The sequence below is a fragment of the Tenrec ecaudatus genome, chromosome 14 (assembly GCF_050624435.1).
Source record: "Tenrec ecaudatus isolate mTenEca1 chromosome 14, mTenEca1.hap1, whole genome shotgun sequence".
Classification (NCBI taxonomy): Eukaryota; Metazoa; Chordata; class Mammalia; order Afrosoricida; family Tenrecidae; genus Tenrec; species Tenrec ecaudatus.
Window position 1 is genome coordinate 82,341,909 of NC_134543.1, and position 23,671 is coordinate 82,365,579.

A 23,671-nucleotide genomic window follows, 5' to 3' on the forward strand; every position below is an offset into this window, starting at 1 on the left:
TGACTTTCCGTGCTCGAGGTGTCTCTAAGAAGCTCTGAATATGAGTGTGCATATTTCTTTATTAAATCTCTTTCTTATTAAAACTTGCGAGACATCTGGGCTGCAGGTATATATGTGGGTGTCATCGTTTGCAAGTAGTAATTAAAACTCTGAGTGTGGGTGAAGTCACCCTGAGCGAGGGGTCGGAGGATGTGCGTACCAAGCGCAGAGCCCCCAAGGGCTCTCTCACTACAAGCCGCTGGAGGCTGACATTTGTTAACCTTCGCTCTAGAACCGGGTGTGCAGTTAGAAGAGGGTGAAGGAAAGGTTCTGCAAATCACCAAGACACGGGGAGAGAATGCACAGGTCAGAGATGGGCCAAAGTCGGGTGGAAGTCACTAGCATCAGACCCGCTGAGGTCGAGAAAGACAGGAGAGGACACATCAGCTTTGACCATGGCAGCGGCCAATGCGGTGCCAGTGCCAGCGGTGGAGGGCAGGCAGTGAGTTTTCCGGAAGGTGGAGCAACTTCTTCAGCTAGACTGCAGCTCGAGCCGCTGACAGGCCTAACATGCCCCAGACTCCGGGGCTGCGCGAATGCACGCGGACGCAGAGCCGCGCGTGCGCACTTTCGCAGGAACGTCGCGGTCCCGGAAAGCAAAGCGCGCGCACTCGCCCTCCGGGCCGAGCGTACTCCGCGCCCGGTGCCGCTCCCAGCCTGCAGAGGGCGCTGGACCTGCGAGAGCGAGCGGGCGCCGGGCGTGGCGCCGCTCTAGCCTGCTCCCGGGCTCAGTGGCGAGCGCCGCAGCTCCGCGTCCCCCACGCCTCCTCTCAGCGCAGGTGGGTCCGCCCGCGAGGAGCGGGAGTGCCTCGGAGCCCTGGGGCGGGCGGCAAGGGGCGCCCTCGCGTACGCAGAGGGGCACCCATCGCCTCGCTGGTCGGGCTTCAGCTTCTTTGGATCGGCGGTGGGCAGGACCGCTGGGTGGGAACCCGCGGCCAGGTGCGCTCCTGCTTCTGGGCGTGCGATGCTTGCTCCAGGACCCGTTTAATCCTTTGGAGGGGTGGGTCTCTGCGGCGGCCTGCGAGAGGCTTCCGGGGACGGCTGGGGGCGGGGCCCGAGGGGCGGGGCTCTCGTGATTGACACTCTCTTCCTAGGCTTCTTGGAGTGACCTCCAGACCCCCTCTTTTCCTTGAACCCTGAGCCGGCAGCATGGTGAGAACCCCGAGCCCAGCCCCTTACCTCTGCATGCCTGCACCCTCGCCTCGCTTCCCCGTGGCCATACCTCAGTTGCTCTGTAAGAGCGTGCCCCGGCCCCCTCCCAGTGAGGGGGTCCACCGGTCCGCCCCTGCAAGGACAGCCTGCACCCGTGTCCCATCCTCCTGTAGCACGGACGACTGAAGGTGAAGACATCGGAAGAGCAGGCTGAAGCCAAAAGGCTAGAGCGGGAGCAGAAGCTGAAGCTATACCTGTCCGCCACCGAAGCCGTCTTCCAGAAGGTGCGACTCTCAAGGGGAGACATAGCGGTTGAACTCAAGCATCAGACTGCTTGGATCCAAATCTGGGTTCTCACCTAGCTGGGTGACCGTGGGCAAGTTATTGAGGCTTTCTGGCCCTCAGTCTACTCATCTGCCAAATCTGAGTGATGTGGAGATGCTGTGTGGTGGAGATTTCAGTGGGTGAATCTCTGTACGCACTGCCCAGGGTGCACCCACAGACCCCGCAGCAGTTCTGTCTGTCACTTAGCCCCTCTGAACCTTGTCCCCTCCCTTCTCAGCGCCAGGCGGGCGAACTGGATGAGTCGGTGCTGGAGTTAACGAGTCAGATTCTGGGAGCCAACCCTGACTTCGCCACCCTCTGGAACTGCCGGCGACAGGTGTTCCAGAAGCTGGAGGCCCAGAAGTGTGTAGGGGTTCAGGGTCCCCCTCCCCTGGCCCGGGCCGACCCCTGCCCTGCCTGTGTCCAGGGATGGCAGGGAGGAATGGGGCAGCCAGGGGCATAGGCAGAGGGAAGCGGGGGGCTGGGTACATCTGATGGGAGGGAGGGGGAGCTAAGCATTGGGTGTGGGATGGCCTTGACCAATGGCTCCCCATTGGTTACAGGTCCCCAGAGGACTTGGCTGCTCTGGTAAAGGCTGAACTGGGCTTCCTGGAGAGCTGCCTGCGGGTGAACCCCAAGTCCTATGGCACCTGGCACCACCGCTGCTGGCTGCTGAGCCGCCAGCCTGAGCCCAACTGGGCCCGGGAGCTGGAGCTCTGTGCCCGCTTCCTCGAGGCGGATGAGCGGAACTGTACGTGCCACGGACTCAGTGTCCAACCCCACCCCAACCCTCTACTGGCCCCATATCCTGGTCTTGCAGCCTCAGTGGACCCCAGAGTGGGAGGGGTGCCTAGAGCAGTGGGGGGGGGCAAGTGCATCTCCTGGGGAGTGGATAGGGGTGTTTCTGGGGGTGCAGCCAAGGAGCTTCCCTTGCTTTGCTTTTGAGCTGTGCCTTCCTCCATGCCAGTCCACTGCTGGGATTACCGGCGGTTTGTGGCTGCCCAGGCAGTTGTGCCCCCTACAGAGGAGCTAGCCTTCACTGACCACCTCATCTCCCGAAACTTCTCCAACTACTCCTCCTGGCACTACCGCTCCTGCCTCCTGCCCCAGCTGCACCCCCAGCCAGACTCTGGACCCCAAGGGCGCCTTCCTGAGGATGTGCTGCTCAAAGGTGGGCAGCGTGGGGGCGGCCACTGCTGTGCATCTGCCCTCCCCACCACTCTCTTTGACCCTGCTCCTGTCAGCTCAGTTCATTGAGCACTTACTCCTTCTGTACCTGCCTTGGGCATCCGCAGGGCCAGAAAGCCCTTGGTCGCAGGGAGCTCAGTGCAAACAGGCAGATAAAATTGGCCTTCGCATCCTCTGTGCAAGGCCAGTGTAGATGTGAGACTGTGGGCTGGAGGCACTGCCAGCAGAAGGCATGAAGAGTGGGTGTGAGGGTGACCAGAGCCTGCCTGACCACAGCCCACATCCCTCCTTGGCCTTGGCAGAGCTGGAGCTGGTGCAGAACGCTTTCTTCACGGACCCCAATGACCAGAGTGCCTGGTTCTACCACCGCTGGCTCCTGGGCCGAGGTGAGCCACAGGGGAAGGGATGGGGTTTGGGGAGGCATAAAAGAGGCTCTGAGGAGATCTGAGGCCGTCTCCTGCCCTAGCTGACCCCCAGGATGCCCTGCGCTGCTTGCATGTGAGCCGGGATGAGGCCTGTCTGACTGTTTCTTTCTCTCGGCGTCTCCTTGTGAGTACTGCGCTTTTCGCCAGCCAGGGAGCCTCCTGGGGCTGCGGGCCTGGCCACTGTTGGAACTGACGGGTCTGCCTTTGTCCCCGGCCAGGTAGGACCCGGGATGGAGACCTTGCTGCTCGTGGTTGATGAGTCTCCCCTGGCTGTGGAGTGGAGGACCCCGGATGGCAGGAACCAGCATAGCCATGTCTGGGCATCCTAAGATTGGTGGAGCTGACCTGGGGGAGGTGCTGGGAGACTGGGGCTAAGCGGGAGTGGGGGAGGCTGGTCAGAAATGTGAGGCCAGGGTATCTCCTTGACTCGGTGAGCTCAGCTCTGTGACCTGCCTGCCGCCTCCTTCAACGACCAGTTGCCCCAGCACACGTTCCGTGTCATTTGGACGGCAGGCGATGCCCAGAAGGAGTGTATCCTGTTAAAAGGTGATGCTGCCCGCCTGCCACTCCCACCCGCTGAGTGGTCCTCATCCCTCTCTTCCTGTCCTGAGTGCCCTTCTTGCCTGCCGCCTGCTTTTCCCTCAGGCCACCAGGAGGGCTGGTGCCGGGACTCAGCCACGGATGAGCAGCTGTTCAGGTGATGGCAGGGAAGCGCAGACCAGCAGAGGACACTGGACTCTGGGCACCAGGCAGCTGGGGAGGAGGCTGGGAGCTCAGGAAATAGTATCAGACTGGACACTGGGTACGACCCTCACCCCACCCCACCCCCACCGGCCTGCCTTCAGGTGTGAGCTGTCGGTGGAGAAGTCCACGGTGCTCCAGTCTGAACTTGAGTCCTGTAAGGAGCTGCAGGAGCTGGAGCCGGAGAACAAGTGTGAGGCCCCATTGCCCGAGTCCCTGTTCTTCAGGCCCCCCCACTTCCTGCAGGGGGGTGCGCCTCTCTGGAGTGACCCCTTGGGGAGAGCAGGAGGATGGGGAGCAGGGCCAGTTTAGGCGAGAGCTTCCTTTGCTCCCGTTCCTCCTCAGGGTGCCTGCTCACCATCATCCTGTTGATGCGGGCTCTGGATCCCCTGATGTATGAGAAGGAGACCCTGCAGTACTTCCAGACCCTCAAGGTGCGTCGGGCCTCAGGGAGGAGGCAAGGGAGACCAGTGGGCAGGAGGGTGGCCAGCGTGCTCACCCACATCACCCGCACCAGGCCGTGGACCCGATGCGGGCTTCCTACATGGACGACCTGCGCAGCAAGTTCCTGGTGGAGAACAGCGTGCTCAAGATGGAGTATGCTGACGTTCGCGTGCTGCACCTGGCTCACAAGGTAGCAGCTGCCCGGATCGCGCATACCTCTCCCCACAGCGGTGCCTGACGCCCTGCCCTGGGCTCCAGGACCTTCCTGGGCTGCTCTCCTAACTTGGACTGAGCTCAGCACTGTCTGTCAAGCGTACTGCCCATCCAGGCCTGGCTTTCTGCCCCTCACCTTGCCCTGCTTCTCGGCTCCTTGGCCCAGTGTCCTCTCCTGAGTCACCAGGGCCGCCTCCTGTGGCCCCTTCCAGTGGGCTGGTCACAGGTGCCTTCTTCCTGGAAAGCGACCCCTCTCTGCCCCTACTCTGTGCCCTGCGTCTCACCCCCACATCATTTCCACAGGTTTCTCACCAGCTGTGCAGACTCTGTTCGCTCTCCGCGCCTCCTTCCCAACCAGCCTTCCTAACGTCCTAACTCATCTGCTCTAGCCTGTCTGTGCAGCCAGCTCAGCGCCTGCCCTCCCGCCCACCAGCAGATTCCCCACCCCCACCAGTCCTCTCCTGCCAGGGTCTTTGTTTACCCCGTGCCCTCCTGTCCTCTGGGCCGTCCTCCTCCTGTCCATTCCCCTGCTCCCCCCCACCCCCAGCACTCGCGCTGCCCATGCTCTTGAGACCTGCGTGAACATGTCCTGCCCTGCTTCACCCTTTCCTCTGCTGGGGGCCCCAGGAGCCCGAAGAGAAAGTGCTTCTTGAACAATAGCTGAGGACCGTGCCTCAGGTCCGTGACCCTCTTCACCGTCCATCTCCTCAGGACCTCACTGTGCTCTGCCACCTGGAGCAGCTGCTCTTGGTCACTCACCTTGACCTGTCACACAATCGCCTCGAGACCTTGCCCCCAGCCCTGGCTGCCCTGCGCTGCCTGGAGGTAAAGCACCGGCGCCTCTGTCGGAGCCCTCGGTGGTCCTTCCCGCCTGCCTCCCCACTTCCTCAGAAGTCTCCAAACAGAGGCCCACACCGCTGAGCCCCCATGTGGGCCAGCCTCGCTCACCCCCACCCCGGAGCCCCCCGCCCCCACCCCCTCCATGCCCTGACAGCCGACAATGCTCAGTTGCTCACCCCAGTCCTCGGGCTGGAAGCTGCCCGCTCAGCCTCGCTCTGCCCTGCCCCCCCAGGTGCTACAAGCCAATGATAACACCCTCACATCCCTGGATGGCATCACAAACCTGCCCCGACTACGAGAGCTCACACTGGGCAACAACTGTATCCTTCCTGCTGGTGCCCCAGTGGACGGAGGGTGGGGCTGCCCAGGGCTGGGTACGTGGCCCTCCGATGAGAGAGGGAGGACAGGCTGGCCTGGGGGCTGGGTGGACTGCCCCTGACCTGCACTGGTAGATTCTGCAGGCAGGCAGCCAGGTTCACACACGGACAAGGCTACAGATGAGGAAGTTTCTTTTTTCTTTTAAATCTAGATCTGCGACTCCTCTTCCAAAAAGTAGAAGTTAAAACAATCTTTAGCCAATCTTTCCACCCGAGAGCCCTGGGCCACTACTGAGTATCGGGGCCACTTTAGACCAGGTTAGGCCTCACCCCCATGGCCAGGTTTTTGCAGCCCCTGCCTTGAAGCTTACTCTCCCTTCAGGGAAGCAGGGAGATGCCCGCCTGGAAGATGGGCTTCTGGGTGGCAGTGCCCCCGCACATGAGAGCGAGCCTGGCGGGCACACAAGAGCCGCAGGTGGGAGGGAGCCTGCAGAGTTTGCCTTGACTCCTTCCTGTCCAAGGCCTCCGGATGCCCGCCGTGCTTCAGCCACTTGCCTCCTGCCCCAGACTGGCTCTCCTCGATCTGCAGGGCAACCCGCTGTGCCATGTAGTGGGCATCTCGGAGCAGCTGGCCGAACTGCTACCTTCAGTGAGCAGCATTCTCACCTAAGGAAGCCCCTCACCCTTAACTTATTGGGACTAAAATAAAGAATGGGGAGAAACGACAATATAGTACACTCGCTGCCTTCAAGTCAATGCCAACTCAGCGACCCTGCAGGGCAGGGTGGGGCTGGCCCTGAGAGTTTCCTAGACCATAACTCTACGGGAGTAGAAAGCCGCCTCTCTTGAGGAGCAACTGGCGGTTTTAAACTGCTGGCCTTGCAGTTAGCAACCCAACACATAAACCACTACGCCACCAGGACAGAGCCCCTCGACTCACCAACCAGTGTCCTCAGCCGCCACCACCACTGCCACATCTGGGAGAGAGTGGAGAGGCGGGCTGGTTCCGCTTGTCGTCTGCCCTCTGTCTGTGCTCTCCAGGCCTCTGCCCTGTCATGGAGAACTAGTACCTCGGGGTCTCCCCCCCCCCCCACCACCGTCAGGGTTCAAGTTCTGAACCAGTGAGCTCAAGGGTTCTATGTTCCCAGGAGGGGTGGCACAGGCTCCCCTGCTCTGCCCTGTAACAGCAGATCAGTCCCCCTAAAGACCTTTGGTCGAAAAGCCCTTGCAAACCTTTGATTCTCACGAGAAGGTGATTGCACTTCCTGTTAAAACTGCCGCTGAGACTCAAGCCATCGAGGCTAAGTGGCGGCACCAGAATCATCTCTGTCTAGGATTTCTAGACTCCGCGTTCTAGCTCCTGCCCGAGATGCCCAGGCCAGATGTCTTAACCTGGGCAGCCTGCTGTCTGGAGTTGGGTTTTGCCTCCCAAGGTGCCCCCAACACACCTGGGAGACTTCCTGTCCTGACTCTAAAAGCCCTGAGGCGCCTGGCCTTCCTGGAGGGCGGAACGTAAGGAGTGGCAGTGTGTGTGGGGGGTAGCGGTCCAGGGCACTGAGTCAAACCTAACTGGGTGGGGAGGAAAGAGAAACTGCTCCAAAGGAGGGTGAGAGTATGACAAAAATATTTTCCTGGTGCTCAGGAAATCAGCCTGGGCCCACCTGGCTGGGACACTTAGGCCTTGCTCCTTCCCACGACCTTGCCCATGCATAGCTGCACCTCCACAGAGCCCTGTGTACGTACACCTGCCCACCCAGAACTTGGTTCTCTGAGGGTGTTGGGGTAGAGGCAGACCCCCTGCCTACCTCGGGCTAGAGGCCAGACAGGAAAAGATCAGCATGGGTGGGAAGGGCTGCCTGCCAGGTGCCAGAGCCTCGGTGTCCCCACTTCCTGGGACACCTCCCTGCTCGATGCATCACCAACCCAACCTCTGCTTCCTTGTCTCTTCCTGCCCACCCTGCTTGCACTGCCTGCTCAGGGGCCTGGGAGGGAGCCAGGACGCCTGTGGGGTGGAGTGAAAGCCCTGGCTGATGGGTCCAAGAACAACCTCCCAGAAGAGCCTCCTGGCCTCTTTCTGCCCTGGGGTCCTTGGTGGCACCCCCTTGTCTCCCCGTGCAGGGGGTGGAGTTGGGATGCCCACAGGGCAGGTACCCAGAGCCGGTTGGTCAGCATTCCCAGCAAGAGTTCCAGAAAGAAGGGGGACTCCAGCTAGTCAGATACTCCTTGGGGAGGGGAGGGGGAGGCCTGGGTTCCCACCTTGACCTCAGAGCAAAGGCTTAAGGCTCTCTCTCAAACCCCCTGGCCAGGAGGAGAAAACAGATCCACCCCACCCCACACCTACACCCACTCCAACCTGGAGTGATATAGACACACACACACACCATGCTAGGCACTGGAGCAGCTGGAGGGACAGGAGGGCGGCGGAGGGGGGGTGTCGCTGGAGCTGGTAGAGCCGGCAGGTCAGGGGCTGGCTGGTGGAGCCAGTCTGCGGGCCTGGCTGCTGATGTCACCAGCTGCAGCCGGGATCCCAGGACCTCCCTGGGCAGGATGAGTCCCAGGCCCACAGGCCTGTTTCGCAAGGCAGAGGCTGGAAGGCTGCACTGGCAGGGAGGCAGGTGCTGGGTCACAGGGTCTGCCTGGCAGGGCTCTGGATGGAAGGGCTCCTGCCTCCTGCCTGGGGCTCAGGGCTTCTTCCCTCCTCACCCACATCAGGGCCTGGGCTCCCTGCACTTTGACCCTGACCTCTGACAGACCCCCACGTGGCCCCTCCCTGGCTCCTGCTCCCTGCCCCCTGCATTATCTCAGTTCCTCGAAAGGGAGACGGAGGAGTCCCGTGTCCCTGCCTCCTGACAACCCCCACAGGGCCTGGAGCTCTTCCTGGGTGTGTATGGGGGCGGGGAGGGGGGCTGGCGTGGCACCCAGCCTAGCGCCTAGCGAGCTTCCCCTTCCCAGCAGCGCGGCTCCTCCCTCCCCTCATAAACTACTCGACGGCCCGCCCCGCAGCTTCCATTCGCCGCCGTGTCCAGCCACTCGGTTGGTCCTGTCCCATCCCATCAGCTCCGACCCGGGACTCGGCATCGCCGCCGCCGCCAGGTGAGGGGATCCTGGGCCGGCGGGCTCAGCCCGCAGCCAAGCCACGGCCCGGGACGGCAAGGCACGGGCTCGGCTCGGCTCGGGCACCTGCTGGGCCCCGCCCCTGCCCGCCCGCCCGGAGGATGCCCAAGCCGGGACCCCGACGCCCTCCCGCCTCCTTGGCGGGGAGCCTGCGAGAAGTCTGCTGACAAATGGGGGTGACCCCGTAGAGCTCCCCTCTGCTGGGCGCAGGCATCCGGGCTGTCGGGCTGGTCCAGAGGCTGAGACAAGTACCTGCGAAGGGAACGTTTCGTGGGATGGGTTCTGCGTGGGGGTCTTGATGGGGCACCCGGAGTTGGGGCCGGTGTTTGGGGGACATCAGTGGGGGGGGGAGAAGGCTCCCTCTGGGTGAGCCTGCATGAGGTCTTTGGGGTGGGGGTCTCGGGATGGGCTCCTCGGGCTGGCGCTGACTCCGCTCGCACTAGGTGGCTTTCTCCCCAGTGTGTGACCGCGGCACCCGCCTCTCCCCAGGCCCAGTCATGGACGGTCCGCGGTCGGACGTGGGCCGCTGGGGCGGGAGCCCCTGGCAGCCCGCTACGCCTTCGCCGGAGCCCGAGCCCGAGCCGGAGCCGGACCGAAGGTCCCGGCGCTCGGGCCGCTCCTTCTGGGCCCGCTGCTGCAGCTGCTGCTCCTGCCGGAACGCAGATGAGGACTGGGAGCGAGACTATGACCACGACGGGGGTCGGGGGTCCAGCGCGGGCGGACGAAGGCCCGGCTCCCGGGGCTCGGCCTCCCGGGGCTCCGGCGCCCGCCGTCCTCCCTCGCGGGGCGGAGGAGTGAATGCAGCTGGGGATGGCACCGTCCGAGGTGAGGCCTGATCCCGCCGTGCAGCCCAGGGCCCTTCATGCGGCCATTTCTGGGGTGCTGGGAGGCTAAAGAGAGGGGCTCCACTCGCTGATGGGCGCTGTGGCCTTGCAGAGGGCATGCTGGTGGTGACCGGCGTGGATCTGCTGAGCGCCCGCTCCGACCACAACCGCCAGGAGCACCACACGGACGAGTTCGAGTACGACAACCTGATTGTGCGCCGCGGGCAGCCCTTCCACATAGTCCTCTTCCTGTCCCGGCCCTACGAGTCCTCGGACCGCATCGTTCTAGAACTCTTCATCGGTTAGTGGGGACGGATGGGGCCAGGGCCCAGGAGTGTGTGTGTGTGTGTGTGTGTGTGTGTGTGTGCGCACGCTTCCCAGGCCTGGCACTGGCTCAAAGAGGCATCTTTAGGTTCCACCCCCACCTCACCCCTCAAGGCCACAGGATAGGTCAGGGACCAGCGTTTGAGTGTGTCCCTAGCTAGCTGTGTCTCAGGGTCACACTCTCCTCAAGCCCCCAGAGCCACGTGCCCCCTCTTCACCTGCCTTTCTGGAATCTGCCTCCAGTGTCTGTCTGTCCGCGTCTGCTCCTTGGGCAGGGCTGGTGTTCTCCCTCTCCCTGCCCCGCTCCGTCTGGCTCTGGCACTCTGGTCCCATGGCTCTCGGCATTGCTGGGTGGCCCCCGTTGACTGCCCAGGCTGGTGATTATGCTAATGCTGGGGGCAGGAGACTCCTCATACCCTTTGATTAGGGCCTACCCTTGCCCACCCCAGCTTCTAATGTCCAGGTGCCCCCAGCACCTCCACCAGGGAATGCCCTGACCTCTGGAGGCTGCAGCCCTAAGCAGCAGGCTGTCCTTTCATGAGGGATGGAGGGCTGGAACGCTGCCTGGTGGCCAGGTCCTGAGACAGTCAGGCGGGTGGGAGGGTGACAGTGGCTCTCCTCCCCACCTCCGAGCTTTGTGCCAGGGAACAGGTTTGGGATGTTGTCCCAGAGCCCTGCCCAACATGCAGGCGAGCACCGGGTGGGGACACAGCTGCTCTCAGAGACACCATCACAGACTGAAGCAATGACCCAGCTCAGGCTCAAATGCATTCTGGGTGTGGGTGGGGCTGGTCGTCCCAGATCGGGTTCCCCCCTCCGCTGAGAGTGCTCTCCAGCTCATGGGCGCTTCTCCCATTGTAGGTAACAACCCCGAAGTGGGCAAGGGCACCCACGTAATCATCCCAGTGGGTAAAGGGGGCAGCGGAGGCTGGAAGGCCCAGGTGACCAAGGCCAGTGGGCAGAATCTGAACCTGCGGGTCCACACCTCCCCCAACTCCATCATCGGCAAGTTTGAGTTCACGGTCCGCACACGCACAGATGCTGGAGAGTTCCAGTTGCCCTTTGACCCCCACAACGAGATCTACATCCTCTTCAACCCCTGGTGCCCAGGTGAGCCTGCTAGAGTCAGAAGCCGGTGGGACAGTGGGGAGGGCGGGGCAGAGGGGCCGGGCAGGATATCCTTCCCTTGAGTCAGTCTGGGCACCTAGTGCCTGCCTTAGGACAAGCCAACCCCTTGTCCAGGTCGAGAGACCTAGTTCCAGTGTAGAAAGGGGACCACCCGAGGTCATACAGCTTCCCCTCTGCAGGTACAGGGCCCTGGGTCGGTCACTCTCCCTCCTTCCAGGGAGCAGTCCTCTCCGGCCAGGAGCGTCCGTCTCTCTGTGGACTTGTGTCCTGCAGAACTGGTCTGGGGGCAGGTGGGGCCCAGGGAGATGGGGTGGGCAGCCAGACATGTGTGTTGTGGGGCCGCAGACGACATCGTGTATGTGGACCATGAGGGCTGGCGGCAGGAGTACGTGCTCAACGAGACTGGGAGGATTTACTACGGGACCGAGGCACAGATTGGCGAGCGCACCTGGAACTACGGCCAGGTAAGACTGGCGAATCACACACTTTCCCTTAACCCCGCCCTCCCCTGGTGTGGGGGCCAGCTAGAGGCAGGGGTGGGGGAGTAGGCTGCAGGCATCCATCTGACCCTCCTTTCAGTTTGACCATGGGGTGTTGGACGCCTGCTTGTACATCCTGGATCGGCGGGGGATGCCCTATGGGAGCCGAGGGGACCCAGTCAGCGTGTCCCGAGTCATCTCTGCCATGGTGAGCACCGCTTGTCCACTGTGTGTTGGCCGGCCAGGCCCTGCCCTTTCCAGAGTCCTGCACAGGATATCCTGAGAAAAGGACTCCCACCTCCTCCTCCCCCTCTTGCCCACCCTGGCTCTGCTGTGCCTCATGTAGCGTGCAGAACCAAACCTTGGGCTGGCACACCGGGAATCAGGAATTGCATTCCTGTGTGGAGGGCCGGTGGAGCCTGGCTGCTGTGCACACATCCTGAGGCCTCCAGGGGTGAGGGGTGGCCCCAGGGTCAGGCGCTGGGCTGCAGAACTCCTTTCCCCAACTCGCCCCTCCTCCTCTGCCGGGCAGGTTAACTCCCTGGATGACAATGGGGTCCTGATCGGGAACTGGTCTGGAGATTACTCTCGGGGCACCAACCCATCGGCATGGGTGGGCAGCGTGGAGATCCTACTGAGCTACCTACGCACCGGCTCTTCCGTCCCCTATGGCCAGTGCTGGGTCTTTGCTGGCGTGACCACCACAGGTAGTGAAGGGGACCAGGGTGGGAATGGCCTGGCCCCAGTGGGCAGGGAGGGGGCAGAGAGGCCAGGCTCCTCCTCTGCCCAGTCAGGCCCAGCTGTGGCTACAGAGCAGGGTGCAGGCGGGGGAGTGCATGTAGGCTGCCTTAATTATCATTAATTAGTATTAACTACAGGGAGAGGCCTGAGGGAGGGGAGGGAGAAGGGGCGGGCAGGAGGCCTGGTGTTCCCTAACTCCAAAGCTCCCTGACCTGAAGGAAGGCCTCCTTAGCCTGGTGACCCCTGGTGGTTCCAGCCCAGCTTGGCCATCCCAGTTGCCCCTTTCCCCTGACGTTTCTGACCTGATCCCTCCCTGCCCCTGACTCTTTGCCCAAATTAATGCTGGCCCCACGCCCCCTGGCCCCTGTGTCCTCTGCAGTGCTGCGCTGCCTGGGCCTGGCCACCCGCACTGTGACCAACTTCAACTCAGCCCACGACACTGACACGTCCCTCACCATGGACATCTATTTTGATGAGAACATGAAACCCCTCGAGCACCTGAACCATGATTCTGTTTGGTGAGGCGGGGCAGGGGCGGCCTCTGGGAGTGGGGGTTCACAGGAAGGGGCAGGGTGGTAGAGGCCTGGCCTGAGATGGGTCAGACGCAGCCCTCCCTCCATGTCCACCCCAGGAACTTCCACGTGTGGAATGACTGCTGGATGAAGAGGCCCGATCTGCCCTCAGGCTTCGATGGGTGGCAGGTGGTAGATGCCACACCCCAGGAGACCAGCAGTGGTGAGGCCTGGGCCTTGGCCCTCTCCCTGTCCCCACATGACAGAATGTCACCACCAAACACGCCTTAGAGCCAAAGTCTTTAAGCCCCTATGAGTCTAACCCACCCAAAATGCAGCGAGGAAGAAAAGGCTGGCAACCCATTTTTGTAAAAGATTACAGCCGAGAACACCCCGTGGAACAGTCCACCCTGAAACCCTCGGGCACCGTGAGTCAGAACCGCTCCACTGTAATGAGCATGTTTCTGTTTGGTCGTGTGGTTTGGTGCCTGAAACTGGCTTCTCGTCTGAATCACCTGTGTGGGTGCACGAATTTATTTTCACCACTGTGGGTCACACAGCAAGGAGCCCAGGAGGTGTAGTGGTTACCTGTTTGGTTGTGACCCACAAGTCAGAAGTTCGAAACCATCAGCCACTCGGTGGCAGAAAAAATGGGGCTTCCTACTCTCCTAAACAGTTACAGTCTCGGAAACACAAAGCGGGCAGTCCTACCCTGTCCTATAGGGTCATTATGAGTTGGCATTGGCTCGATGGCAGTGAATTTGGTTTTACTTTTTGGGGTTACATCTTGGGCTGTTAGCCCAAAGGTTAGAGGTTCAAACCCACTAGTCGTCCGGTGGGAGAACAATGATGCTGTCTGGTCTGTAGGGTCACTATGAGTCAGCATCGACTGGGGGCAGTGGAGGTGGCTAACTGGGAGCCCCAGTGGTGCAGCGGGGTAACATTGGACTGCTAACTGCAAAGCCAGTGCTTCAGACCCATGAGCTGCCCCACAGAGATAACAGGCCCCAGAATCCCTCTAGGAGCAGTGACACTCTGTCCTGGAGGTTCACCCTGAGTTGGGATCCCCTCCACAGCACTAGGCTTACGCAGCTGTCTCCTGGCCGAAGTTTTATTTCTTTTGCATGGCTAACACACACAGATGGTTGGTTCAAAAGTGAAGATTCCAGAGTATTCCTTGAACAATTTCACGTCCCCACAAATCCACCATTCTTATTTATCTGCTTATGTATCCTGAAGAGGATGAATCAGAGGATCTTTTACTTACATTTCTTTTTAAAAGTTAAAAAAAAAGCCATTAGAAATAACATATACTTAGCAGAAAAGGGAAGTATAGAATTGAATTTACGTAAAAGGTACACGTCCTGGCTATTTATCAGGCGGCTTTGGATTTGGTGGTGTTCTGATTTTAGGAGCCCTGGTGGCGTATTGGTTATGAGTTGGGCTGTGGTCCTCAAGGTCCCTAGTTCGAAACTACCAGCCGCTCTGTAAGAGGAAGACAGGGCTTTCTACTCTCATGAACAGTGACCGTCTCAGAAACAACCAGGGGCAGTTCTGCCCTGGTCCACGGTTGCTGAGTCAGCACCGACTCTGTGGCTGGGAGTCTGGTTTGGGTTCCCGTTTTAAGTAAATGGCTAGACCCCACCCCAGGCCTGTCAGAACTGGGGCAGATTTTCAGGTTTGTTTTGGGAAGCTCTCTTGTTGATTCTGAAGGTCAGCCAGCCTTGGGGCATTCCAGGCCCCTTCTGGAGCCCCACCCGTGAGGTAACACGTGACTTCCTCTGGGGCCCAGAGCTGGTCAGGATCGAGCTCATGGAGTTTCCGGACCGCCGGGCTTTCCTGTGCACTCACTCTCGATTTCGCCAAGCCCTTTGTCTGCCTGTTCATGGCTCACGCCAGTTACCTGTCCAGAACAGCAGAATCACAGGCGCAGGTTCAAAGGAGAAACTCGTTCCCATAACCCAGCCCCACAGTATAATTGCTGCTGACACAACCTACCAGTCTCTTTTGTGGACTCACGGAGACGTGCTTCTGAGAAAATGAAACTCTGTGCTCTCACCCCTCTGGACTCGGCCTCCCCCTGCAGCCTCTGGCCAGCCCGCCCTTCCTCACCCTGGCCCGCCTCACCCCTGCCTAGCCTGCATTCCTTCTCTGGTCTCTGGCTAGACCCCTCCCTCTGCATCATCCAAGTTCTGCAGCACAGGAACACCCTGACCACAGGAAATCGAGTGACTCCACTCTCCGCCGAGGGGCTGCCAGGAGTCGGACGTGACCCCACGGTCCATGTCCCAGGAATACGGCCTATGAGGTGGTGGAGAGGAAGGTGTGCTCCTTGGCTGGTACCTGACCCTTCTCCCTGATGTGGAAGCATCCAGGAGCACCATGCGCAGGGGCCTAGTAGCCCTTCAGTAAACACCACTCTCTCCGTATCCAACTGTCTGTGACGTTCTGATCTCTACTTCATCTCCCGGAGCCTCAGTTTTCTCAGCTGTAAAAGGGCAGCACACTGGATAATCTCTAAGATGTTTTCCTGCTGCATGGGCCTCACCTTTTAGTCCGTTTCCTGCCAACCCTCTCCTCGCCCCAGACCCTCTCCTCCAGGAAGCCCCCAAGTGCAACAAGGGAAGCCACCAGCTTCCCTCTCAGCCTCGGCAGGGGGGCTGCAGTTGGGGGTTGCTCCGGGCGCGTCCATGCTCCCTAGCCAGCCAGCAGAGCCACCTCGGGCTCAGGCTCGGTGCTGTGTTCTGGAGGCCACAGACAGTGGACATCCAGCCCAGCCTGTGCAGGACTAGCATGCCCATGACGTAGATGTGGAGGCAGGCTTGTCCCTCAGCTCTGCCCCCTTTTACCCACCTGCACCCCCCGGCGGCCCCTAGCAGACTCGGCTGAGGAAAGCTGCCTGAGCGCTTCTGTGACTTCCCTCCCCGAGTGCTTGAGGATGCTGCTAGTCTGGCTTTAGAGGCGACGAGGCATAGGCTCTGGTGGTGGAGTGGTTAGACACTGGGCTGCGATCCTCTTGGTCGGAAGTTCGAAACCACTAGCAGCTCGGAGGGAGAAAGACTGGGCTTTCTCCTCCCGTAATCAGTTACAGACTCGGAAACCCACAAGGGGCTGGCTATGAGTCAGTATCGACTTGGCGGCAGTGAAGTCGGTTCTTCATAGAAGCACGGGCTACTAGAAGCCCTGGTGGTGTAGAGGTTTCACATTAGCCTGCTATCTGCAAGGTCAGCAGTTTGAGATCCCCAGCCCTCGGCAAGAGAAAGACAGTGGGGCTTTCTACTCCGAAGAGTTAGACTCTCGGAAGTCAGAATTGACTCAGTGGTGGTGCGTTTGGCTTTGCTTTGAGGCTGTAGGCTACTAGACTTTGACAAAGGTGGTGGGTGGGGCTGGGGCCCCGCGAAGGCCTCCATGTAGGATAAGAAGGTCCCTCTTGACCTCCTTCGACCTCACCTCTGCCCGACCCCCCTAGGCATCTTCTGCTGTGGTCCCTGTTCTGTGCAGTCCATCAAGAACGGCCTGGTCTACATGAAGTACGACACCCCCTTCATTTTTGCTGAGGTGAGGCTTGCACCCCGGCTCCTCCTCGCCAGCCGCCCAGTTACCGGAGCCCTGGCCTCGACCCCCTCTGGTGCTCTGGTCCGGACTTCCCCGCGACTGGCTAGCTGTGTGGCCTTGGCCAAGTCACTTATTCCACCAGCCTCAGTTTCTTCCACTGTAAAAGGGTAATAGTGGCCGCCGTGCTTCCTGCGCCCAGGATCAAAAGGGATAATGGGCATGGAACGGCTTTATAAGCCATAAAGCTGGCGGACAGGCACAGGGATTACTGTTATTAATGCAAAAACGCACCGCGAAGAACCTCCCAGACCAGCTTCTCCCTGCGCCTGCTGGCTCCTCGTGCTGCAAACTCCCGAAACTCCTCCACTGGGACTCTGCCAGGAAGCTCCCAGGCTCGGGACCCGGGAGGAGGCAGCCAGGAGGTCAGGCCTGCCCCTATGCCCCCCTCCCAGCTCCCTCATGGCTGGCTCACACAGTCCCCCCTGGGTCCAACAGGTGAACAGTGACAAGGTCTATTGGCAGCGGCAGGACGATGGCAGCTTCAAGATCGTGTACGTGGAGGAGAAAGCCATCGGCACGCTCATTGTCACCAAGGGCCTTGGCTCCAACATGCGGGAGGACGTCACCTCCATCTATAAGCATCCAGAAGGTACCACCCCCCACCCACCCCCCGCCAGCCACCTCCCGTGGTCGCCATCATTGCCTACAAGCACCAGCCCACCCCTCATGGTCCCGGTTAGCTCACCTTGACCCTCACCCCCAGGCTCCGACGCAGAGCGGAAGGCCGTGGAGACAGCCGCGGCCCACGGCAGCAAGCCCAACGTGTACTCCATGCGAGACTCGGCGGAGGATGTGGCGGTCCAGGTGGAGGCCCAGGATGCCGTGACTGGGCAGGACCTGACCGTCTGCGTGGCGCTGAGCAACCGCGGCAGCAGCCAGCGCACGGTGAAGCTGCACCTCTACCTCTCGGTCACCTTCTACACGGGCGTCTCCGGGCCCGTCTTCAAGGAGAACAAGAAGGAAGTGGTGCTGGCACCAGGGGCCTGTAAGTGCTTCTTGCCCAGCCCAAGCCCATGTCTGGGGGCTTAGAGGCCCTCAGGAGCAACAGGGAGCAGCCTGGGGGAGGCCATGCCTGGGGGAGCAGGCCTGAGCGAGGCCATCTCTCTTCCCCAGCCGAGCGCGTGGTCATGCCTGTGGCCTACAAGGAGTACCGGCCCCACCTTGTGGACCAAGGGGCCATGCTGCTCAACGTCTCTGGCCACGTCAAGGAGAGCGGGCAGGTGCTAGCCAAGCAGCACACCTTCCGTCTGCGGACCCCGGACCTCTCCCTCACGGTGAGGGCTGCCAGCGGGGTGCAAGGGGTGGGCAGAGGGCAAAGGAGAAGGGGACAGGAGACGGAGCCAGGAACAGGCTGACCCGGTGACCAGAGCTGCCCCTGGGCCTCAGCTTCCTCACCTGGAAAAGGGGATCTCAGGACCATGTACGGTGGCCTCTCTCCTCATTTGGGGAGTGGGTTGGTGTTGCAGACCAAGCCTACTTGGAGGGGCAGAAACACGAGGCTCCAGTAGCGGTTTTGACCTGAAGGCATTTCTTCTCCCCAGTGGGGCACCCTTTGGGGGGCACGTGTTTGGCCTGTGACATGGGACGTGGGCCTCTTTTTCAGTTATTGGGAGCAGCAGTGGTTGGCCAGGAATGTGAGGTACAGATTGTCTTCAAGAACCCCCTGCCCGTCACCCTCACCAACGTCGTCTTCCGGCTCGAGGGCCCCGGGTTACAGAGACCCAAGATCCTCAACGTCGGGTGAGTCTGATCTCGCCACCCCTGCTTAGTGCATGGGCCGCCCGGGGCCCAGCTTTGCGGCTCTCTTTGCCGCTCAGGACAGCCGTGTTCCGTCGGAATCCAGCAGGCAGTGTGGGGCCAGCCAGCACTGCCTCCCTGCTTCCCACCTCCATCAGTCCACGGGTCCTGTCCTCCGGGGCCCTGCCCTGCCCCCCTGACTAGTGAGGGAGCAGGACTTTACATGGGCATCTGGGTAAAGACTCTAATCATTGAGGGGGAGGGGGAAGGCATTTTTAGGCACATTCTCTCATTGGAGGATTCCTCCAAGCTACCTCCCACCCCCCACCCCCAACTACATTAGACTCCATCGTGTGATTTATAGCAAAGAAGAAACCAAAAGACTTGGGTTCACGTCCCAGCCCCATCCTGCACTAGGTCTGTGTCCTTGGGCAAGTGACTTCTCTCCTCCAAGCCCCACTTTCCTCCCCTGGATCCTCACCTGTCAATGGAGATTGACAACAGCCCCGCCTCCCTGGGCGCCTGCAGGGAATGCACCAGCATGCGATGTACTGCTGGGCACACTACCCACTTGTAAGTGCGCTTTCATCACTGCCATCTGCCTGCCCACCTACAGATGGGGCGCTGGTGGCCGAGGTCTCAGTGGGCACACTCCTCCCACGCCAGCACCCACACACCACACACAGGCCCCGTGCCCCTGGCTCAGCCTGTGCCCAGGGCCGGGTGATAGATCCACAGGGCAGGCCTCCACCTCCGTGCCTCCTCCTGACCCCAGGCCGGGTAAAGCAGAGTGCCCAGTGAGGGTATACAGACAGGGTGCTTGCTGCCCTGGCTGGCAGCTGACATAGGTGCCACTCAGCACCTGCCCAGATCAGCTTCTTCCTTCAGGCCCATGGCCATGCAGTGGCTTCGACTGAGGGTGACCCTCAGGGACAGGGGCCAACTGCCCCTGTGAGTTCCCGAGACTGTAGCTCTTCACAGTAGTGGAGAGCCTCCTTTCTCCCCAAGCTGGCTGGGGGCTTCGAACTGCTGGCCTTGCAGTTAGCAGTGTAGCGCATAACTACGACACCACTAGGTGCCCTCTCTAGGCAGAAGGCAGAGGAGGAGGGTGGGGCATGAGAAACAGAGACCCCTAACCGGCCGCCCATGCCTCCCACCCCCACCAAGCAGACTGCCTGAGGCAGGCTCCTCTGTGACCATGAGCTGTTGGGGTTGCCATCCTGGCCCTTGGCTCTAGCTGGGGTCCCTAGGGAGATGACCCATCCTCCCACCCTACACGGGTGCTAGTGGTGGGTGATGAGACTCCCAGGTGGCCTGCCCCGATGGGTCTTGTCCCTATGTGGGAATCAAGACAGGACCCTTGTGCTGGGTCCTCTCTCTCTCTGTGGGCTTGTGTGAGCCCCCACATTTGAAGATCAATGAGAGGTTTGGATCATGGGCTCTCAAGGCAGGACCTGCTTGGGCGTCCTGTGGCCCTTGGCTGTGGCGAGCTAGGGCTGGGACCTCCAGGATTGCTTACAGCCTCTGGGGGGATGTCCCTGAGCTGTTGGTTCAGATATGCTGGATTCCGAGATGGGCGATCCTTGGACTCGTTTGCGCATCCAAGGCTGTGGTGTGGAACCCCATTATACCACAAGGTGTGCCGCCCAAGCCAGGTGATGGGGCACTTAATAAACATTCCAGAAGGTACTCCCCCAGATGGCTGCTGTCACCGCCAAAGCAGGTCTGTTCCAAACCCTTCTTGGGAATTTCCCCCTGGGTCTGAATCATACTCATTAGAATGTCCTGCGAGCAGCCAATTTCCTACTGGAGAGGTGGCTGTGGCTTTGGAAACAGCCTGAAGTCATTCAGACCTAAGACAAATTAGTCATGTCAGGAAGCAAGTTGGGCAGAATGCCCCTGTCTGTCAAAAGTTAAGGAGGGTCAGGCCGTCTGATGTGTGTGTGTGCATGTGTGTGTGTGTGACTGTGTGGGCATGCGTGTGTGTGTGTGATAGTGTGTGGGCATGCGTGTGTGGTTTCAATGACTCCAAAGGAAATCCCTGGCGGAGTGTGAAAGCGCTGCAAGCATGGGCAACTGAGGAAGAACAGCTGAGGACAACGTTGTTTTGCTCGCCCAAGTGCTAATGCCGTTGTCTGAGGCCCGGCTCATAACCTGCGCTCAGTTCCAGACAGGCTCCAGCTTATCACAGCTGCCTTGGAGTTAGTTCGAACTCACAAATACAGGAGTGACAGACCTCCCCTGACATTAAGATAGGGCCAGGGAGAGGTCTTGGCATTCCCCCTTGGAACCTGACACGCAGTGTCTCTCAGACATCATATCACGGAACGCTGCCATAGACAAACAGTTGACGCTGTTGACGGCTGCCTTCAAGCCAGTCCCAACCCCTGGCAACCCTGTGTGTAGAGTAGAATTGCTCCACGGGCCTTTGGAGGCTGGGACCTTTGGGAGCAGGACACCCAGGCCTGTCTCCTGACGTGCTTCTAGGTGGATCCAAACCACCAACTAGTAGGTGAACAATTAATTGTGTGGCGTCCCAGAGACACCAAAAGCACTGCTGTTTAATAACATGGATTCAGTAGACTTTTCCAGGCTGACTGAGCCCATACAGTGAAATTCTTGTACACAGATTAAAAACACAGATTGATAACCAGTCAGGGCATAGCGTATCTAGTATTGGCTAAGTTTATAGACTTTCTACTGGGATTTATTTTAGGGCACCAGGTTCCTATTAACCTCTCGGGGTTCAAAAGTCATCTTGCAGACCATGTGGTCTCACCCTCTCATTTCACAATTATTTCCATTTTAGGACAAGTGTAGTACCTTGTCCTCAACCTCACAGCTATCAGGGGGTAGAGAAAGAGACACGGAGTGGTCAGGGAAGCAGGCTCTAAGCCAAATGCTGTGCCCAGACAAGAGCCCCTGAGTACTATGGTATTTGCCTGCCACCTGGCAGCAAAGGGCCCCCAGGTAGGTTGGGGCCAAACAGGCGGCTGGAAATGAGCATTTAGTCCGAGACAGGAGAGGCCAGACTCTGACGAGGAAGCGCATTTGCAGTGAACGTAATCGTGCTGGGAGCATAGAGTGTGGGCAGTGCTGCGGGAGGTGCGCTTCTTTTTCCTGGGGCAGGGATGCTTAGGGAAGGCTTGAATGGGGAGCAGGCCCACAGAGGGCGCCTGGGCTGTCTCCTGGGAGGGAGCACTGGGGGCAGACGGTCAGGATGAACAATGGAGGGAGGGCTCCGTGGGGCGGGAGGCAGAGGCGTGGTGAGGATGGAGGGGCTGAGTTAGAGAGCCCTCTTCAGAAGCACCAGGGAAGACAAACCTGTGAAGGATCCGTTGACCTCTGACGGGAGGAGATGGGGGAATGAGACGGGCGGCAAGGCGGGCAGTTAAAGTCCAGTGAATGGTTATTCCCAGCGAGCAGTTAGGGACAGATGGTCAGAGGTCTACAAAAGAACGGGAGAGGTGGCAAAGAGACTGGGGGGCGGGGTTGGTATGTGCGTGTGTGCTGGCATGAGTCTCCCTTTCTGCCTCGGGGTCTCTCACAAACACTAGTTTTTAAAACTTTTACGGGTGAAGGTTTGCAGAGTGGATGATCAATTTACACATTCTGTTTGTCTCAGTCCTTACAATCCCCGGGGTTGGACCACCCAGCCCACCTCCTGTTTCCTGGCTCTCCTCCTCGTCCTTGCCTCCCCACTTTGGACTGGTGTACTTGAGTGCATGCTGTCACCTGGATCCCCAATGACTCTAGGGTGTCTGCCCCCTCAGTCACAGCACTGTTCCCTTGGTAGACTCTTGTTTGGCTCTGGATTGAGCTGAGTTCAGTTCCAGATGGCCGGTGATCGAGGGCCAGAGTCTCAGGAGTTCTGCCACCCTTTCCGACCAGCAAGTCTGATCTCTCTCAGATTTTGAGTTTTGGTCCCACACTGTCCAGGACCTTCTCCTACTGTGACCCCCTTCAGGGCAATCACACACACACACACACACATACATACACACACATGCGCACACACACACATATGCGAGCACACACACACATATGCGAACACACACAGACTCACACAAACACACACAGACTCACACACACATACATACACACATAGATACACACAACACACACATATATACACACACAGACTCACACACACACACAATTGAAGTTGCCATGCCATGTATTCTTGGGAAGAACTTGCCTTCTCTTCTGAGATAATCTGTTAAAATGTGGGTGCATTACAATGCTTTCTGCTTTGGAATGATGAGCAGCGCAGAGGATAATTAAGTTTCTTAAACTTGCTTTCCTGTGTTGACACTACTGTGTGGGGCCCCGTCTGGTTTGGGTGGCTCCTGCGTCTTGGCAGGCCCCAGGTGAGGTGGACGAGGCTCCCTGGGGTGGCGTCCACCGTCTTCGTGCAGGTGGAATGGGAGCAGCGAGGGAGGATGCCAGGAGACAGGGAGGACCCAGTTCAGGCAGCTGAGTGGGTGGCTGGCTCTGCGAGACTGCCCTGGACTCGGAGTTTTTCCTGGTTGTGGGTGTGGCCATGCCGGGGAGCCCAGAAATACCTGCTCCCTCCTTCCTGGCCGCCCTGGATCGTCCTGCCCTCCCCTCTCCAGTTACTGCTGAACCATGACCCTGTCTCTGCCCTCAGGGACATCGGGGGCAACGAGACGGTGACGCTGCGCCAGACGTTCGTGCCTGTGCGGCCAGGCCCCCGCCAACTCATCGCCAGCTTGGACAGCCCTCAGCTATCCCAGGTGCACGGCGTCATCCAGGTGGACGTGGCCCCGGCCTCTGGAGGCAGGGGCATCTCGGACGGCGGAGGGGACAGTCACTCAGGGGAAAATATCCCTATGGCATCTCGAGGTGGGGCTTAGCACTGGGCCAGGGGCCAAGGAACTGGCGTCAGATGAACAAGGACACTGCCCCACGGGCGGGCTTCCCACGGAGTGGCTCCTCCTCTGGGGGGTTCAGGCGGGGAGGCCCTGGGACCCGGGAGGGGGCTGGTCTTCACTTACATTTGGTGACACTGACACTAATAAACCGCTTTTTTTAAAAAATAAAAAAAAAACAAAGCCTCTCTTCTGTCCATCTGCCAGTCCGTGCCATGAAAAGGAATGTGGGTCCATGGGCTGTCCTAGGGACGGACATGGCACTTCTGCCGCCCCTGGCGTGGCTGGCAGTCTCAGCAGGTGCTGGCTCAGCAGGTCCTCGGGGTTGACGTCCGCACCAGTGCAGCCTCCTTCTGGTTTTTGTTTTTTAAATCTACTTTTAATAGATGATCCCAAGTTATGCATGCATCTATCACTGCTGTGAGTAGCAGTCAGTTAAACACAGACCTAGAACCCTCACTGCTGTCTGTCATCAGCCGCAGGACCCAGCCTTCAACAGCCTGTAATCTTCGCCTGGCCCAGGGGCTGCTGTTGACCCAAGCCTTCCTGAAGCCACGCCCCACCTTCCGGGCCATCCAATGGGAGGCAAGGGCCGAGACTCCTTTTTGTAGGCCTGTGTTAA

General features: G+C 59.9%; 2 protein-coding genes across 3 annotated transcripts; both read left to right on the plus strand.

The window, feature by feature from the left end:
- Positions 1-717: 717 nt before the first annotated feature.
- On the plus strand, positions 718-6,411 carry RABGGTA (Rab geranylgeranyltransferase subunit alpha). 2 transcript variants are annotated; one of them, XM_075531524.1, is made up of 17 exons: positions 718-818; positions 1,134-1,191; positions 1,365-1,475; positions 1,754-1,878; positions 2,079-2,266; positions 2,483-2,686; positions 3,006-3,089; positions 3,170-3,252; positions 3,347-3,448; positions 3,569-3,674; positions 3,774-3,825; positions 3,974-4,062; positions 4,215-4,303; positions 4,387-4,503; positions 5,238-5,351; positions 5,599-5,686; positions 6,205-6,411. In XM_075531524.1, exons 2-17 carry the CDS (start codon positions 1,189-1,191, stop codon positions 6,351-6,353), a joined length of 1,704 nt encoding a protein of 567 aa, XP_075387639.1. In that variant the 5' UTR covers positions 718-818; positions 1,134-1,188; the 3' UTR covers positions 6,354-6,411. The 2 variants fall into 2 exon arrangements, with proteins under 2 accessions (XP_075387639.1, XP_075387640.1); XM_075531525.1 differs by lacking the exon at positions 718-818 and adding an exon at positions 838-978.
- A 2,883-nt stretch (positions 6,412-9,294) lies between these two features.
- Positions 9,295-23,148, plus strand: TGM1 (transglutaminase 1). Its single transcript, XM_075531182.1, has 14 exons — positions 9,295-9,622; positions 9,734-9,922; positions 10,807-11,055; positions 11,419-11,537; positions 11,653-11,760; positions 12,085-12,259; positions 12,673-12,811; positions 12,925-13,028; positions 16,275-16,363; positions 16,856-17,009; positions 17,124-17,405; positions 17,534-17,694; positions 18,024-18,160; positions 22,809-23,148. The coding sequence occupies exons 1-14, from the start codon at positions 9,295-9,297 to the stop codon at positions 23,032-23,034; spliced, it is 2,460 nt and encodes an 819-aa protein (XP_075387297.1). The 3' UTR covers positions 23,035-23,148.
- Positions 23,149-23,671: the final 523 nt, after the last annotated feature.

What these genes read in the sequence shown, in the direction of transcription:
- RABGGTA (XM_075531524.1), top strand. An exon ending in CGAGGCGGATGAGCGGAACT is followed by an intron (nt 2,267 to 2,482) that starts GTACGTGCCACG and finishes CCTCCATGCCAG; the next exon opens with TCCACTGCTGGGATTACCGG. An exon ending in CTTTCTCTCGGCGTCTCCTT is followed by an intron (nt 3,253 to 3,346) that starts GTGAGTACTGCG and finishes GTCCCCGGCCAG; the next exon opens with GTAGGACCCGGGATGGAGAC.
- TGM1 (XM_075531182.1), top strand. Translation starts at nt 9,295, where the DNA reads ATGGACGGTCCGCGGTCGGACGTGGGCCGCTGGGGCGGGAGCCCCTGG. An exon ending in CTTCAACCCCTGGTGCCCAG is followed by an intron (nt 11,056 to 11,418) that starts GTGAGCCTGCTA and finishes GTGGGGCCGCAG; the next exon opens with ACGACATCGTGTATGTGGAC. An exon ending in ACCCCAGGAGACCAGCAGTG is followed by an intron (nt 13,029 to 16,274) that starts GTGAGGCCTGGG and finishes CGACCCCCCTAG; the next exon opens with GCATCTTCTGCTGTGGTCCC.